General features: G+C 46.3%; 1 protein-coding gene across 6 annotated transcripts in view; it reads left to right on the top strand.

Moving 5' to 3' along the window:
* Positions 1-12,118, top strand: part of ATXN7L1 (ataxin 7-like 1) — a 215,545-nt gene extending 203,427 nt beyond the window's left edge. For 3 of the 6 annotated variants that reach the window (XM_012721019.1, XM_012721022.1, XM_012721021.1), the window contains 5 exons: positions 1,484-1,605; positions 3,011-3,316; positions 5,778-6,723; positions 9,571-9,645; positions 11,954-12,118. In XM_012721019.1, the coding sequence (XP_012576473.1) occupies positions 1,484-1,605; positions 3,011-3,316; positions 5,778-6,723; positions 9,571-9,645; positions 11,954-11,995 (1,491 nt within the window). In that variant the 3' untranslated portion in view covers positions 11,996-12,118. The remainder of the gene's footprint in view (positions 1-1,483; positions 1,606-3,010; positions 3,317-5,777; positions 6,724-9,570; positions 9,646-11,953) is intronic. The other 3 variants (XM_012721020.1, XM_004676921.2, XM_004676920.2) reach the window with 2 other exon arrangements.
* The last annotated feature ends 3,225 nt before the right edge of the window (positions 12,119-15,343 follow it).

Here is a 15,343-nt window from a genome sequence, read left to right as displayed (position 1 = left end):
AACGCAAGCAGAAACAAAGGGAAGGTCTTGCATTTCCTTTGAACTGTTCCAAAGGCTGGTTCCAGGAAGGTTTGTGGTACGCGTGCCAATCCAGCACTGGGTCTGGGATGGAGGCCAGGGAGCTGCTGGGGAAGGGGGAGACGTTGCCTTTGAGTTATAGAGTCGTTTGCAGACTCGCCTGAGCTCTAGACCAGCCAAATGTCACCTTCTTAGAGGCCGCTTCCTGCATTTCTGTCTACTAGCCTCTGTTTGTGCTGACATCATAATCAAATGATGTCTATTCAGTGTCTAACTCATATTTGAGCCATGCGGTTTAAATGTGATGGTGCACTAGCAACATTTTGTTCAGGGCCTTGTCTCTCCCATCCCATCCGTTGTTTAATCCAAACCCCTACTATCCTCATACTGAGAAGGAAGAAAAGGCACATGAGTCCTACCCTTCAGACATTTGTAACCAAGTAAGGCACGGTGGGTGTTAGGCCTAACATAAAGCAGCCATGCAGTGATTTTGAGGTGAAATGTAACAAAATACATGAGGTGTATCAAAGAGGCAAGGTTAGTCAGAGACAGGCCATTGGAAATGAGTCTTGATAAAGGCGCTGAGGTGGCTCCAGGTGACAGCAGAAGGAAGGAGGCGCCAGCCAACGGAATAGCATGATTATATGTATGAAGGTAGAAACATGTTCCAGGTGCTAGTAGGAGGCAGGAGAGGAAGTCAGGTCCAGGAAGGGGAGGGGTTCAGCTGTGTTGGAAGTTGCTCTGTTGACAACAGGCAAGAAAGGTGTGAGCGCTTGACAGAAGACTCAGAACATCAGAATAAGCAACTTCCATCACAGTGATAAGGAGGGAGCCACTGAGTTCCTTGAGAAGACTGAAGACAGGATAAGCAGATGGGGCTGAAAATCATCCCTGGGCCCACCCTGGTGGCACAAGTGTCAGCACTGTGAATCTCCCACAGCCGCTGCAGCACAAGTTCAATCCCTATCAAGGAGCTGACCCACATGGCACAACAGACCTCTCCTGCCTTGCCCGCTGCTCCCCTCAGCAGTGTCCTTCAGTAGATCTGCCTGTTCTGCTCCCCACTATGCCTCTGGTGAATCCTCTCATCCCTCTCCCACACCTCTGGTCTACACCCCAGCTCTTATATGCATAAATAAATCTTTTTAAAGAAAGAAAGTAAGTCATCCTGGCCTTTTTCCCCCCACCTTAGGTGCTGACTGGATCCCAGAGGTAGAGAAGGTAGCTCTTGGCACCACAGAAACTTGAATGTCACTATTGTTGAGTCATAACACGAGGCTCTGTGGAAAATGTGGAGCTCCAAGTGAAACACCACAGAATTATTTTTGGCTTCAGTGCTATTTGCTTCTTTATTTTGAGTAAAATTGTACCCCTGTGTGTATTTATGCAAATGTTATTTTTCTCTGTATGGTTTATATTAGCTTATTAACCTGTAATCAAAATTAAAATGTTTTTTTCCTCACAGTTTTGCTCATTCGGGAGTCGCCTCATGGGACGAGGGTACTATGTGTTTGATAGAAGATGGGATCGTTTTCGATTCGCACTAAACTCCATGGTAGAAAAACACTTGAATTCACAGATGTGGAAGTAAGTGAACGGTTTTTGTGCAGTATCAGATCAGAGCTGCCCCACAACTCTCTGAACCCAGCGTTGTAAATGAATGTCAGCAGTCGGCTTCTCACAGGACAAAGTTACTCTGAAGTCAGAATCCATGACTAATTCTTAAATATGAGCTCTTCTTAATGGTCTGCCTGTAGTTTTGTAAAAACACAGATGATGTGTTAGGTATGAGATGTCTTCTTTGAAATTGTTTCCATGTTGATACTCTTTCTAAACTGAATGAAAAGGGTAGTAGCTAGAGTCTTGTTTATTTCACAGTTTTAGAGGGCCTTTTTGCTACAACTAAGAACATCTGAAGATGTTAATATGCTTCTATTTATATATGCTAAATATCGATACTAAAATTTTCCTAATGGTTATGGACTAATTTCTAATTGTTCAATGCCCTGTGCGAAGAATGCACAGCACCCTACAGGGCAGATCCTGAGTGATGCTGTGCAGTTAGTTAAGCTTGTCTTTGGCCCTTCCCACCTCCCTAGAACGCTCTCCTCACCTCTGCTCACACCTCTCTCTACCCTAAACCCAGCTGTGTTCCATTTCTGTAAGATCCCTTTGTTCTCCAACTTTATTAGGAGACTTATAAAAAGGAAAGAAACTTTCTAGACTTGGGGAAATGCTCCTAAAAGAAATGACAGTCCTAGGCTCTCAAATCAAAGCACTTGATACCATAATGCTCGCCCCCGGCATCCTCACTCCCTCACTCATAAAGGTGAGCTCCTAAGATACTGTATTCCCTTAAAATACTGAATCCCTCAGGTCTAAGCCCAGATGACTCACAAAGGCCAACACGAAGACCCTCACTCTGCCCAGTGGAGCCAGAAGAAGGCAAGGCAGGCATTCCTGGGAAATGGGGGGGCCCTGGGGGTACGGATGGCCCCCATTCAGAACTGGCCCCCACCCCCCACTTCCTCCTCTCTCCCAGGCAGCAGAGGCACCCATCATAATGCAGATTTTAATTCCTGTAACTATAGAAAGAGATCCCGTCGTGTCTGCCTATTAACCTCCCAGAGCAGACCAAACCCTTGATGTTGATGACACTACAACCTAGGAAAGGGCCACAAGAGAAGCTTATCGTTTCTTCCCATGAGCGACTGCCCGTGTGTCTAAAAGGCACCCTCGATGCTACCAGTGTCCATTCAAACGGCAACAATTTGGCGCTGCCTGCGGGGAAACGGTGTTCTCAGTTATCAGGTGGTTCATTCTCTGCACTTGCTCCCCCCGAGATGGCAGCCGGCCCTGGTGATTCTCGCAGCTCTTTGAGCTCCTGTGTTGTGGAAGTGTAAAAATCCTGGACACGTGAAGGAATGTGTTGATCTGTATTTCGCTACCTGGTGTCCTGTCAGCTCAAGCTCCATATTCCTTTCCTCCTCAGGCACAGAAACCCGAGTCACAGGGCATCAGGTCCCTCCCCCCTTTTCAGGACTTGCCTAACCAATCTGCTGTCACTGAGCAACATTGGGGCTGCCTGGGTGTCAACTCTGGAGAGCGTAGCACCCCGCTGCCCTCTCAACCTCGCTGCCCAAACCCCAGGCCGCGACGGGCCCGAACCTGGAGGGATGGCAGCCGATGGGGGCGTGGAAGACATTAGGAAGAAAAGGAACGGCCAAGACTCTTTTTTCTTTAACAAGCATTTAACTCTGCATCAGGAGACACCAACACAGTATTCTCTTTCAGCCAGGTCAGCATCTGGATCTCCATGCCAGCTGGCAGGGGAGGATGGGCACTGTCAGTAATTTATTTGCATCTGTGGGCTTTCGTGCGGGACTTCCCTAGACCAGCGTGCAAAGCTGAAATCCACTGCCATTTGGCACCTAGCAAAACACTGTTTAGCATGGGGAGAAAGGCCCCCCGGGGACAGCGAGCTGCCACTTGCCCCTTGACCTGTCTCCCCTGCCCTGCCTCCCCTCCTGCCCTTGCTATCCTGTGATTAGTGGGGAGAGGAAAAAGGGGGATAAAAATTATATCCCAGTCCTGTGTGGCAGTCTGGTAAGATTAAGGACGCCGGCTCTGCTTGTCAGTTCAGTTGAAACATAAATTTGTGTTTATACAAATAATGGGGAAATGACAAATCAGGGCATTCAGAGCAGCCATGGTGGTTGACTGGGGTCTTCTCTAAGTGAGCCAGGTGGTATTTGTAAATAACTCTATTACATAGAGTAATAGAGTTGCCCACATATATTTCTACCCAGAATGAGCTGGTAAGACACCCAAATCAAGGAAAGATCGAGGGGCTGCCCGTAGCAGCACAGCCAGGCAGCAGAGGCAGCAGGCACACATGCTGACCCTGCACACGCAGGATCTTGCCTGGCGCTGTAGGAGGGGTGTGCTATGCCAGACAGGTGTAAGGGAGTGTTTCGACCTCTCCAGCCTGATTATATGGGAGTCCTTGCCCAGCATGCATAGCCCCAGACAATATGGTTTTGTTGCTGCTGAGAATTCACCTGCTCACCCCTTCATTCATTCATTCATTCATTCATTCATTCATTGCAACAGGTACAAATGGAGCACTCGCTTGGTGCTGACAGGATCTGCTACACTCTTTAGTCTTGAGAGAAGTTAATTTTCAAACGCCATCATGGCCACCGTAGCTTTGGCAGTGATCTCTTGTATTTAATATCCTACTTGGTCTGATCATTTTAAGGACACTGTACTTCTGCACCCAAAGATTGCTCCTTTGGATGCTACTCAAAAAATGGAAGCCACAAGTTCTTCAAATTGCAGGCAGAGTACTGAATCTTCAGAGAGAATCACACTAGAAGAAGCATTTCCTTCTCAGTGAGGCCCCATTCCAGAGTTGCCTGCCCCTCAGCCTGTGGCCCCAGCTCGGAGTTGGTCTCCAGAGGCAGGAGGCACTGTGTGAGGCCTCTTCTCCTTGCCCAGGTCCCCAGGGTGCAGGTCCCAGGCCTCTTTTTAAAAAGGAGTTTTCAAAGGGGAGCTGGTTCCGAGGTGCCGGGAAGCCCCAGCTACACAGAAAACAGGGAGGGGAGCGAGCTAAAAAATCAGAAAGAGTGTGAAAATATTCACCTGACTCCTGAGGTCAGTGTCCTTTCCTGCCAAATCAGAAACACATGGTGATCCCAAGGCTCCAGGGCACCAGAGTAGCAACAATATTGCCCACGCCATCCTTAGAAGTAGGAGCTCTTTCAAGAACAAATCAGAAGACAGAATTTGCAGGAGGCCCCAAGAGGAACAGACCCACTGCAGAGCTGACCAGGTCTCCACATGTAGGGGGCAGGGAGTTTGCTCCCTGACATCCTCCAGCAAGACTGCCCACCATATGCCCTCCTGTGCCATGTCCTGCATCTATCTTCGGGGGAAAAAACTATAAATTCTTGCACTCTCACCCCTTCCTAACACAGAGACAGGAAGACCTGTTAAAAGGCAGAGAGAGCTGAGGAACAGGGGTCAGAGGGGGAAAAATTCGGGCTAGGGGCCAGGCAGTGTGACGTCATTTCCCCGGTCCCAGCCCTTCAGTGCCCCCCACTTCCGGGGGAGACCCAGCAGGAGCCAGCCGGTAGAAACTAACCGCAGGAGCTAACCAGGAGATGCTGCTCCACAGGGAAACCAGGGCTGCAGCCAGCCAAGGCAGGAGGATGCGGCCTGTGAGGAGAGGAGGGCTTCCCAGACCGCCTCCAGCCAAGAGCAGGGCAGGCCAGCAGGGGGACAGGAGGCTGTGGATAAGGGGTCTAGGGGGACACTTTGGCCCACCTGTGCGGGTGGCAGAGTCCTATCCTCACTATTCTTCAAGCCAGGAGCTAAACGGGAAATAGCCACTTCTCATTAAAAGCCACATTCATCACTGCCCCCAAAAAGGAGGAGAATGCTGTTGGGGAAATTTATATTCTCAGTAACATTTGCCTTTTATCATGAACCCAAATCCGTCATTATCCAGTAGCCAAGCATGAAGAAAAGGATCTGAAAACCTGAGAAGGATTAAAAATAGGTTGCTGGATGTTGCAATGGGGGAAACCACAGGGAAGGGCCATAATTCAGATTTTGCCATCCTTCGAGGCTTCATTTTCCATAGTCTGGTTCTACCGGGGTTTCCCTGTAGCCCTGATGCTCACACTTAATCAAGCTCCGGAGCGACGCCAGGCCTGTTTCTCACTGTTTCTCTTTCACTCTTCTCTCATGTTTAGGAAGATCCCTCCTGCGGCAGATAGCCCCATGCCCTCGCCAGCAGCCCACATCACCACCCCCGTTCCGGCATCCGTTTTACAGCCTTTCAGCAACCCCAGTGCTGTGTATCTTCCTTCAGCCCCCATCAGCTCGAGACTCACCTCTTCTTACATAATGACATCAGCCATGCTCTCAAACGCAGCTTTTGTGACATCGCCGGACGCGAGCGCCCTCATGTCACACACCACAGCTTTCCCTCATGTGGCTGCAACCCTCAGCATCATGGACTCAACTTTCAAGGCCCCATCTGCCGTGTCCCCGATACCAGCCGTCATCCCTTCCCCATCCCACAAGCCATCCAAAACCAAAACCAGCAAATCCTCAAAAGTCAAAGACCTGTCCGCCCGTAGCGACGAGTGTCCAAGTAACAAAAAGAGGAAGCCGCAGTCTTCGACTTCCTCTTCCTCCACCTCCTCCTCCTCATTATCCTTGCAGACATCCCTGTCGTCTTCATTATCAGGTCCCCACAAAAAGAACTGTGTCTTGAATGCCAGTTCAGCTTTGAACTCCTATCAGGGGGCCCCTCCCTATAACACTCTGTCTGTGCACAACTCAAACAATGGGGTGAGCCCACTCAGTGCCAAACTGGAGCCCTCAGGACGGACCTCGCTGCCCGGCGGCCCCGCGGACTTAGTGAGACATGTGGGCTCGGTGGGCGGCAGCGACTCCTGTCCCCTCTCTCTGCCATCCCTTGCAGGGGAACTCTCTCTGGCCTCACACAATACCGTGTCATCTCTGCCCCTTTCTTTTGACAAATCAGAAGGAAAAAAGCGTAAGAACTCGAGTTCTAGTAGCAAAGCCTGTAAAATCACTAAAATGCCTGGTATGAATAGCGTTCACAAAAAGAACCCGCCCAGCCTTCTCGCAGCGGTGCCCGATCCCGTTAACAGCACCTCCTCTCGGCAGGTAAGGGACCCATCCTTCCAGGGGCCTCCTGGCACTGCCTTCATTGGCTCTGGGGAGGGGGGTGGCAGGGGGAGCTGGGCAGCACCCCTGCTTAGCCAGGTGGCTCAGAGAGGTAATGCTAACTTTTCTCATTTTCCATTCAGGCAATTTTCACCCTCGGCTCCGAGAGCAGTTTGTTTAACAAATACTTTGTATGGTACTTTTTGCTGTGCACTAGGTGCTGCAAGTAGCAGTTCACAAATATCACCTCATTTAATCCTCACAACAACCTAGTGCAATTGGTACCATGGTTATCAGCGTGTTAGGTGCGGTGGGGAAACTGAGGCACAGAGCAATTCCTGAGCTCCCACTCTGCTTCTGTCTTATATCTTGAGGGTCTAAGGCCACTTTCACGAAGATCTGTCACTGAGCAGTTTGAACTGATCTGTTGCAATCCTCTCAGGAAGAGCCTGGGGCCCCGGCAAGTAAAGTGAGGCCAGGCCCCACCTGGGAAGTGGTGACTTGTGTGGCTGGCTCCCAGGTGACTCTTCCCACTTTACCAGGCTGCCTCAACCCCTACTTTGGCCGAATATAGTTCTTTCCTTCTTAAAGTAGAATTGCACCTCACACGAGCCGGAGCAGAAGCGTCCATTGCAGTGTACAAACAGGAGCTATTTACTGTAAGGCAAGCTGAGGAACTGGGGAGTGGGCCATGAAATTTTTGTGTTTCTCTTCCTTTATTCTCATCCTCAAGCCTACTCTTTCTCCTCAGCCTGGAGAAGCCACCAGGCTCCAGTGACGCAGGGCACAGATGGGAGAGCAGCGGTGGGGAGTGTGGCCTGGGTGCTCTGGAGGGCCACAGCAGAGCCACGCGCAGCCTGCCCAACGGCCCTCACTCCCACCCATGCAACATGCGCAGGCTGGAGCAGCAGCTCCAGGTTTGCAGCCTCAGAGTTTAGTGTGCTAGACCCTGAGCCCAGGTCTGTCCGGGGAAGACGGCTTTGGGGGGATGACAGGCAGTAATCACATAACTGTGTTGGATCATCTTTATGTGAGGCTTATTAGAACCCTACAGAGAGAATGTTTGAGGGGGTTTCAGAAATCACAGGTAAACGCATGAGAAGCAGCAAAATTGGATCTCCAGGGCCCCGTAAGCTGAAGACAGAGGCAAAGGTAAAAGAGGGGGAGACGTAAGACCTCTCACTAGAGCTGGGGCCATTCACACACTTGCAGCTGTGGCAGATGTGCTACCGTTCCTACTCCCCTGCCCTTGGGGTGCAGGGGAGGGCTAGCACCCACAGAGTCCTTCCCCTGAGACTAACCTGCTAGGCAGTCCCACCTCCAGGTCTCAGGAAGCAAGGCAGAGCCCGGTCTTCCTAAATCACCTGGGGTCTCGTTAAAATGCAGATTGCGCATCAGGAGGTTGGGGGTGGGCCTAAGCATCTGCATTTCTAGGAGACTGCCAGCATTAGGGCCATCGTGGTTTTCAGGCCCTCCAGACATCCTGAGCCCCAAGGCTATGGTGTTGCCGGTTTTAGACAAAGTTCTAGAAACTAACACGTAGGGCATAGACTGTTCCCAAGTTGAGATACATTAACTCATTTAATCATTACCTGTTATTACTCCCACTTGACAAATGAATAATCCACAGCACAGAAAGGTTAAGAAGTGTGTCCAAAGTCACACAGCCAGCCAAGAGCAAGACTCGGGCAGTTGGCTCTGCCTCCAGGCCTCTATGTTAATGTGCCTCTGTAGGATCTGGGTTCTTTGTTCTGTGGACCAAATGAATGAAATGCTTAGTAAACAGGATGAATCAGCCAAAAAACAGCAAAAGGAACAGACAAGTCTCCAGAGAGGGCTCATGACGAGGGAAATCAAAAAAGCAGAGTTGAATGACTGCTGTGGGTCTAGTCAGCTTTGGTTCTCTAATGTAGGTAATAACTGGATGTATGTCACCAGGCCACTAAGAAAAGTCTGTCCAGGGTCACTGTTATTTCTAAATATTAAGTATCTCTAAGTGCTGAGGAAAGGCTGCTGGACTCTGTTGTTAGGACATTGGAGTGGCATGAGGTTGAGAAATCCAAGGTGAACACATGCTTTGGGGACAAATTGAGGATCTGTTTAATTATGTCTGGCAGGTGTAAAGCCAGAATTTGCCTCAGGAGTATTAAATTTAATAAAAAAGAAGACTGAAGGTAAGACAAAGTTGCGTGCAAAGTCAAGCTAACACAGAGGCCTAGAAGCTAACGTAGAGGGCTAGCTCTTTATAAGTCCAAAGACAGGAGCTGATTTGGGGAAGGGTACTCCACTTGGGGACACAGCCACACAACACGCTCCAGCGTGGTCACTGGGCTAGTATCCAGCTTCCACTTGAAGCCCCACTCAGCACCATCTTGCTAGTTATCTGAAGAACAGAAAGGTTGCACTGATCTTCTGGCCCAGAAAACTGACCAGAAAAAGATTCAAGCTTCTGTCCCTGCCTGGTTCAAAGGATTCTGAACTCAAAACAATCGAGTCTGGGATTAGAACTCAGACGAGTTCGTGTACTCCTTGTCCACAGGTGGAAGTGCTAGGCTTCTGCTAAATTAAATGCTCCTGGGAAGGACCCGGCCTCTGGCCTAATGCCTTCTTCTTCATCCTTGAAACTTGCAGTCTGTCCATCTGGGAAGGAGAATTATGAGTTCCCTGGCACTCCCCGAGGATTTCATTTTCTCTGCCATTTAAATGAAGTCACCAGTTTCATACGGGCGCGAGGAAAATGAGCAAATTCTAGGGAAGCCCTTCTCCCTTCCCTTAGCAAATGTGGTATCGGTGGGTTTTTCCCGACTGGCTCATGTATCTGAGTAGGGCTTCACTGGTGTCTTTCAGGTTGGGAAAAATAGCAGCCTAGTTTTGTCACAGTCCAGTCCTTCAAGTATATCCAGCCCAGGACACAGCCGACAGGTAAGTTACGGGGGGGGCAAAGTATACAGGGTTACCAGTAGGGCAAAAAGAATGGACATTGGAGTCAGAACCTGGCTCAGATCTTGTTCCACTCAAGAGTGTGGCTACCTGGCTCCTGAAGCCCAGCCTCTCGCTGTGACCTTGAGCAAGTTACTTAAAACTTCTCTGTGCTTCAGTTTCATCACTTACAAGGTAGAGATCATAATGACCCATGCTGCATATGGCTTTTGTGAGGATTAAATTAATGTATTTACATAAAATCTCCAGAAAATGCTGGCACATAACAAACACATGTATTAGCTATTCTCAACATTACTGGCTCTATGATACTGGGGAGATTAAATCTGAGTCTCCCTTTTTCATCTGTTCCATGGCAGAATCGATGCCTATCATCTAAGGTCATTATGAAAATTAAATAGAATGTTGACTGCAGGGCTTGATCGACAGCAGATGTCAATATTTCAGGCATTCAGGATGCAGATCCTGGTGGGAATGTCAAGTGGGGGGAGGGGGTTTACGATCTGGAGGTGTGAGAGTAGCCCATGTATCAATGACTCTCTGCTGGAGCGTATATATGGCCTGAGGGAGGCCTGGAAGGTGTGGGAGGGTGACTGGGAAAATACAGATGACTGGGAACCAGTTTTGTATCCCCAAGTCATGAAGAGTATCTCAGCATTTTGAGCTGGGGAGATTACTTCTGAGTCTCACCTTTTTGATCTGTTCCATGGCCATTTTGTGCATGAGCACTGGCAGCCATTCTGTGCTGAGGAGGTAGGGTGCAGGTCTCTGAGCTCAGAGTGTCTGCTGGGGACCCAGAATGCTGGTTCAGCCTTAAGTGTGATTATAGTGGCAGTTGTGACCACTTGTGAAGGCAAAGAATGTGAACCTGAAACCTCTATCTGCAAAGCCTCTGTTCTTAACACTGTACCGCCTCCTTACATACCTGAGCACACTGCCTGTAGGTTAAGTAGAAAAACTAACAGAGGGATAAAGGAAGACAAATAGGTCAACTACCCCATTCCTCTCCTGGAAAGGAGCCCCATGGATTTGTCCCTGAATTTTTCTTCTCAGCTAGGATCTGTGTAGCTCCCTTACATTTATCTTTTATGTCCATCACAATGACCCTTTATATTTTTTCTTTTCTGGATTTGCTTTATTGCATTGAAGTGACATTGTATTATAACATGTTTCAGATGTACATTTTTGAAAATATGTTTATATACTACATTCATTTCTAGTGAAGTCTAGTTCTACCCATTACTATACAGTTGATGCCATTGTCTCATTTACCTACCTCTTTTTTCTCCTTCCTTTTAAGTTTTATAATCTAAAAGTTTGTTTCATTTATTTCATGTTTGAATTTGCAATATACCACATATTAGTGAAATCATGTGTTTTTCTGTCTCTGTCTGGCTGATGTCACTAAGTTTAATTCCCTTAGGCCCATCCTTGTTTCAAGTAGCAGGATTTCATCTTTTTTAATAGCTGAATAGTACTGCATTACGTATCCATACCACAGCTTCTTTACCCATCCGCCAGTCAGTGGGTACTTAGGTTGCTTCCAGTTCTTGGCTGCTTAAATAATACAGCAGAGCTTCCCTAGTGGCATAAGGAGTTAAATCTCAGCCCTGTAAACCTATCACTCCAGCCATGGAGGTGACTCACATGACACAGCAGATCTCTCCTGTCTCACCTGCTGCTTCCCTCAGCAGTGCATTTCAGTCAGTCCTCCTATTCTGCTCCCCACTCTGTCTCTGGTGAATCCTCTCACCTCCTACACCTCTGGCCTACACCCCAGCACTAAAATGCATAAATAAATAAATATTTTAAAATAAATAAATATAATACTGCAGCCGTTTGCCGAATACAGGAGGTGAGATATCATGTTTTTTATTTCAAGCATATCTCAAAGATCCACCAGTCCACACAATAAAGTGAATGTCACTATGTGGATGACATGAATTCTTTGCTTTCCCATTGCATCTGAGAGTGATGTTTATACTCTACTGTAGTCCATTAAATATACCTTAGTAGTGTTTTATCTTTCTAAAAAGCAATGTGCATATCTTAATACTTTATTGCTGAAAAATGCTAACCATCAGCTGAACTGTTGGAAAAAATAGTGCCCAAAATTTGTTCAAGTCAGGATGGCCACAAATCTTGCTTTTTCTTTCAAAAGCACAATAAAGTGAGGGGAGATAAACTGATATGTGCCTGGGTAGGTGAGAAGCCAGGGTTCTGTCCCTGAATTCTCCTGAACAATACCAAGTATATGGTTTTGAAACAAATTTCTCTCTTTTTTTCCTAGAAGACTACAAACAGAACGGGCAGGATAAGGACTCTTCCATAGCAAGACTATGAAGCCACCTGAACCAGTTCCTGGCCATTCGGTGCCTCCCCAGGAAGTGGGGGGAGTGAGTGGCACTGGGGAGAGTCTATTTCCGGTGCCCTGCCTGTGGCTCTGGCCTTTCTCCTTCTCCTTTTTTTTTTTTTTTTTTAATTGACCAATTTTTAGTTTTGGAGAAAAAGATAAAAGCAAAAGAACGTGAATTTGAGATTTACAGAAAACAATACCAGTGTTTTGTTTCCATTGTCTTTCATTTACCACGTATACATTCTTCCAAGTTTGGGGTCACTCCTAGCTGCTGATGCTGCTAATGCACCATCATTTTTGCTCCAGCCACAAGAGCAGACATTGCAGAATGTCCATTCCTAGCTAGTATCATCTGAAACGCTCGAACTGCAGCACACACACTGCTCCTTCCCTTGTCTCCTCCCACCTGCCCCTTCCAACTCCTCCTGCCTGCCACTCCCTGGGTGCCCACTGGCCATCAGAAGGTGCTGGCTCACACAAATCCCCCTCTGGACAGCATATGGGGGAGTGGACTTGGCTAGGAGCTGCTCCTGTTTGGGGAGTAAGGAATAGAGCATTGGAGGGTCAACTCAGTGTCCTCGTCAAGTTTCTAGAACCTACCACCATATCTGGAGTCAGATACTACAGGCAAAATTGAGAGCAGCTATTTAATGATGTATTTTGCCCAGAACTTCTGACTATGCAAGCTTAAACAGGCTATACTGGGTAAGGGCCAGTCACTGAATGGCCTTGGAGGTGACAGGAAGCTGGGCAGAGGGTAGGGGAAGATGTTCCTCAAAAAACAGTGGGAATTGAGGGACCGGTAATCTGAGTTAGGGATCCAGGCTGTAAAGCCACTTTGAGGGTACAAGGGCCCTAATCTAGGTGGGCCAGAGCAGGAGGAATCCTAGGGAAAAGGACACTAAAGCCCAAGAAGCCATTTAAGAGGAGGGCACGGTGCCACAGCTGTAGAAATTCTCAAGTTGCCCCCAAGCACCAGGCAAGAGGAGAAAAAGGTGTGGTGGGGGAAAGGAGTATGGAAGGGTCTCTGGGAGAAAGCTTCCATGCAGGGCTAAATGTCAACCTGCAGAGAGGATAAATACTAGCATTACCCAACCACCTCTGAGCCCAGTACACTTACAGGTCAGCTTGCACTAGATACTGTGGCCCCGACTCAGATACAGCTGCCCCAGGAAGGGGTAGGAAGGCTGGACCATCGCTTGGAAGAGAAACAAGTCCTAACATTATGAATCTGTTCACACTGAAGTTTTGAAAGAAACAGCAATATCATAAGCTCTGATAGGGAATCATAGTCAGGAAAGGAATTCACAGTATAAAATTTTCTATACTATTCACTACCTAACTACGTGTTATGATGGCAGAGCAAGTCTTGCCCCAAGCCTGGGTCAGAGGTGAATGCCAGTTCTGCTGCTGGGCACTAAGGCTCATCCCCACCCTGACATTTTCCTTTTCTTTCCCATCCCCCAACCCAAAGATCAGACTACTGTTAAGTTTCATCACAGGATTGGGTTTTGCAAAGACGGGAGGCAAAAGGAGTGATTTGCAACAATGAAATTGCACTGACAGTGTTTCTTATAAGATTACTAAAATTTTTAATATAAAAATGAAGATTTTTTTAAAAAATCAGGAGTTGATAATAGGTACCAAGACATTATAGTTCAGATGATTTCATTTTTATTTCTACAGTGTTAAAAGTGCACTTATATGCTGGTTTATTTACGTCTTGGGGGAAAAAGAGACTGCAAATTGAAGGGAAGATTGTTCCTTTTTCTTTTGTAAAAAAAAAAAAGGTTAAGGCAGATTTTAAGACTTATAAATGTCTAAGAACTTATAAACAAGGTTAGCCCCTTTGAAAAAAATTTAGAAGATATTCTAAAAGTAAATTTTTATAGTGTTAATTTTGTAATAATTTATGTTTTACTATATTACAGAGCTAACTGACCAGAATAGTTTCAGAAACAATATGAAACTTAGGAAAGTTTAAGCAATGTTTATATTTTTAAAATGTTCTTTGAATTATGTTTTTATTGTACATTTCTTCAGACTGAAAAGTATGTACATATCTTTGTTATTTTTGCACAATTTTTGTCTTGTTTGGTTATAGAAGTCTTGTTTTTTTATAATTTATTTTGAGTTGTAAAACTTGCAGGAGTAAAAACAAAATATCTCAGCAACAAAATAACCCTCTGATTTATAAACTCTTAAATTCAAAGAGGGAAAATAAAGGTTGAGAGATTAAGTGGCTGCTTCTGAGAAATAATGTCTCGACAGGGACTAAAGGAGCAATTCAATAAGTTTAAACATTTTAGCTCTCGACATTTTGAATTGCAAGCTGGAATAAAGAGGCTCCCCACCGAATGCTGCTTACTATGTGAAAGACTGGCTCTGACCAAGGTGAAGACATTTCTGGAAAACTGTGCAAAAAGGAAAACCCACGGTGTTCCTTTCTTCACAGTCAACCACAGGTTTACTTTCTAATGATGTATTAAAAACTCACAGCTTGAAAAATGGAATGCAAATAAAAAGGTTTTCTTTGGGTTTGTTGTAATGGAGTTCAACTGGACCAGCCTATAATGCATTATGAAGGTGATATCCTCTGGGTACTTCTGTTCTGCACACCCCCCTAGGCCCTTTCCCCCGCCCCTTGACTGCACACACCTCCATTTGCCTGAAGATCTCATGACCTGTCGCCAGCCACAGAGGCTCGAAAGCTCTGGTTGTTAAGCATAATGCAATGCATAGCATAGACCTGTCAGCCATAAAAAAAAACAAAAACAAAAAAAAAAAACAAAAAAAACCACCAACTTGGATAACTTGTATGCCTTCTTTTGTATCAATGTACCAATTGTAAATAATGCTGATCAACCTTTGTAGAGAATAGTTTATACAGCATATTCTATTATTGCTGATTCTCAGTGAACTCTTGTTTTAAAAAGGAAAAAAAGAAATTTTCTATTTACACCTTATATTTTGTTATGCTGTTGGCCCATGGCACTTTAACAAAACTGGGTAAATAAGTAGCTGATCAGTCATGGGACATATTAATTAAATAATTGTTGTTGCACAGACAAGAATTTGCACCTGCTCATTTGTCCTTTCCTACTACCGATTTTAGAACCTTTTCCAGAAGAATTTTGAAGAAAGCATGTCCAAACATTCTCAACAAATGCCACACTTGTGGAGTGGGTTTCTTTTCTATGATTCATATTTTGTAACACTAAGTATTTTCCTCCTTTGTCCCGCACCTTTATGTAATAGCACTATCAGATAGAATTCATTTCATGCCTGTGATATTGTAAGCAGAATAAATGTCTAAAGTAGGTG

This window comes from Condylura cristata, unplaced genomic scaffold (assembly GCF_000260355.1).
Source record: "Condylura cristata isolate star-nosed mole 26May11 unplaced genomic scaffold, ConCri1.0 scaffold00005, whole genome shotgun sequence".
In the NCBI taxonomy this organism is placed as follows: Eukaryota; Metazoa; Chordata; class Mammalia; order Eulipotyphla; family Talpidae; genus Condylura; species Condylura cristata.
This window is presented reverse-complemented; position numbering and strand designations above follow the sequence as displayed.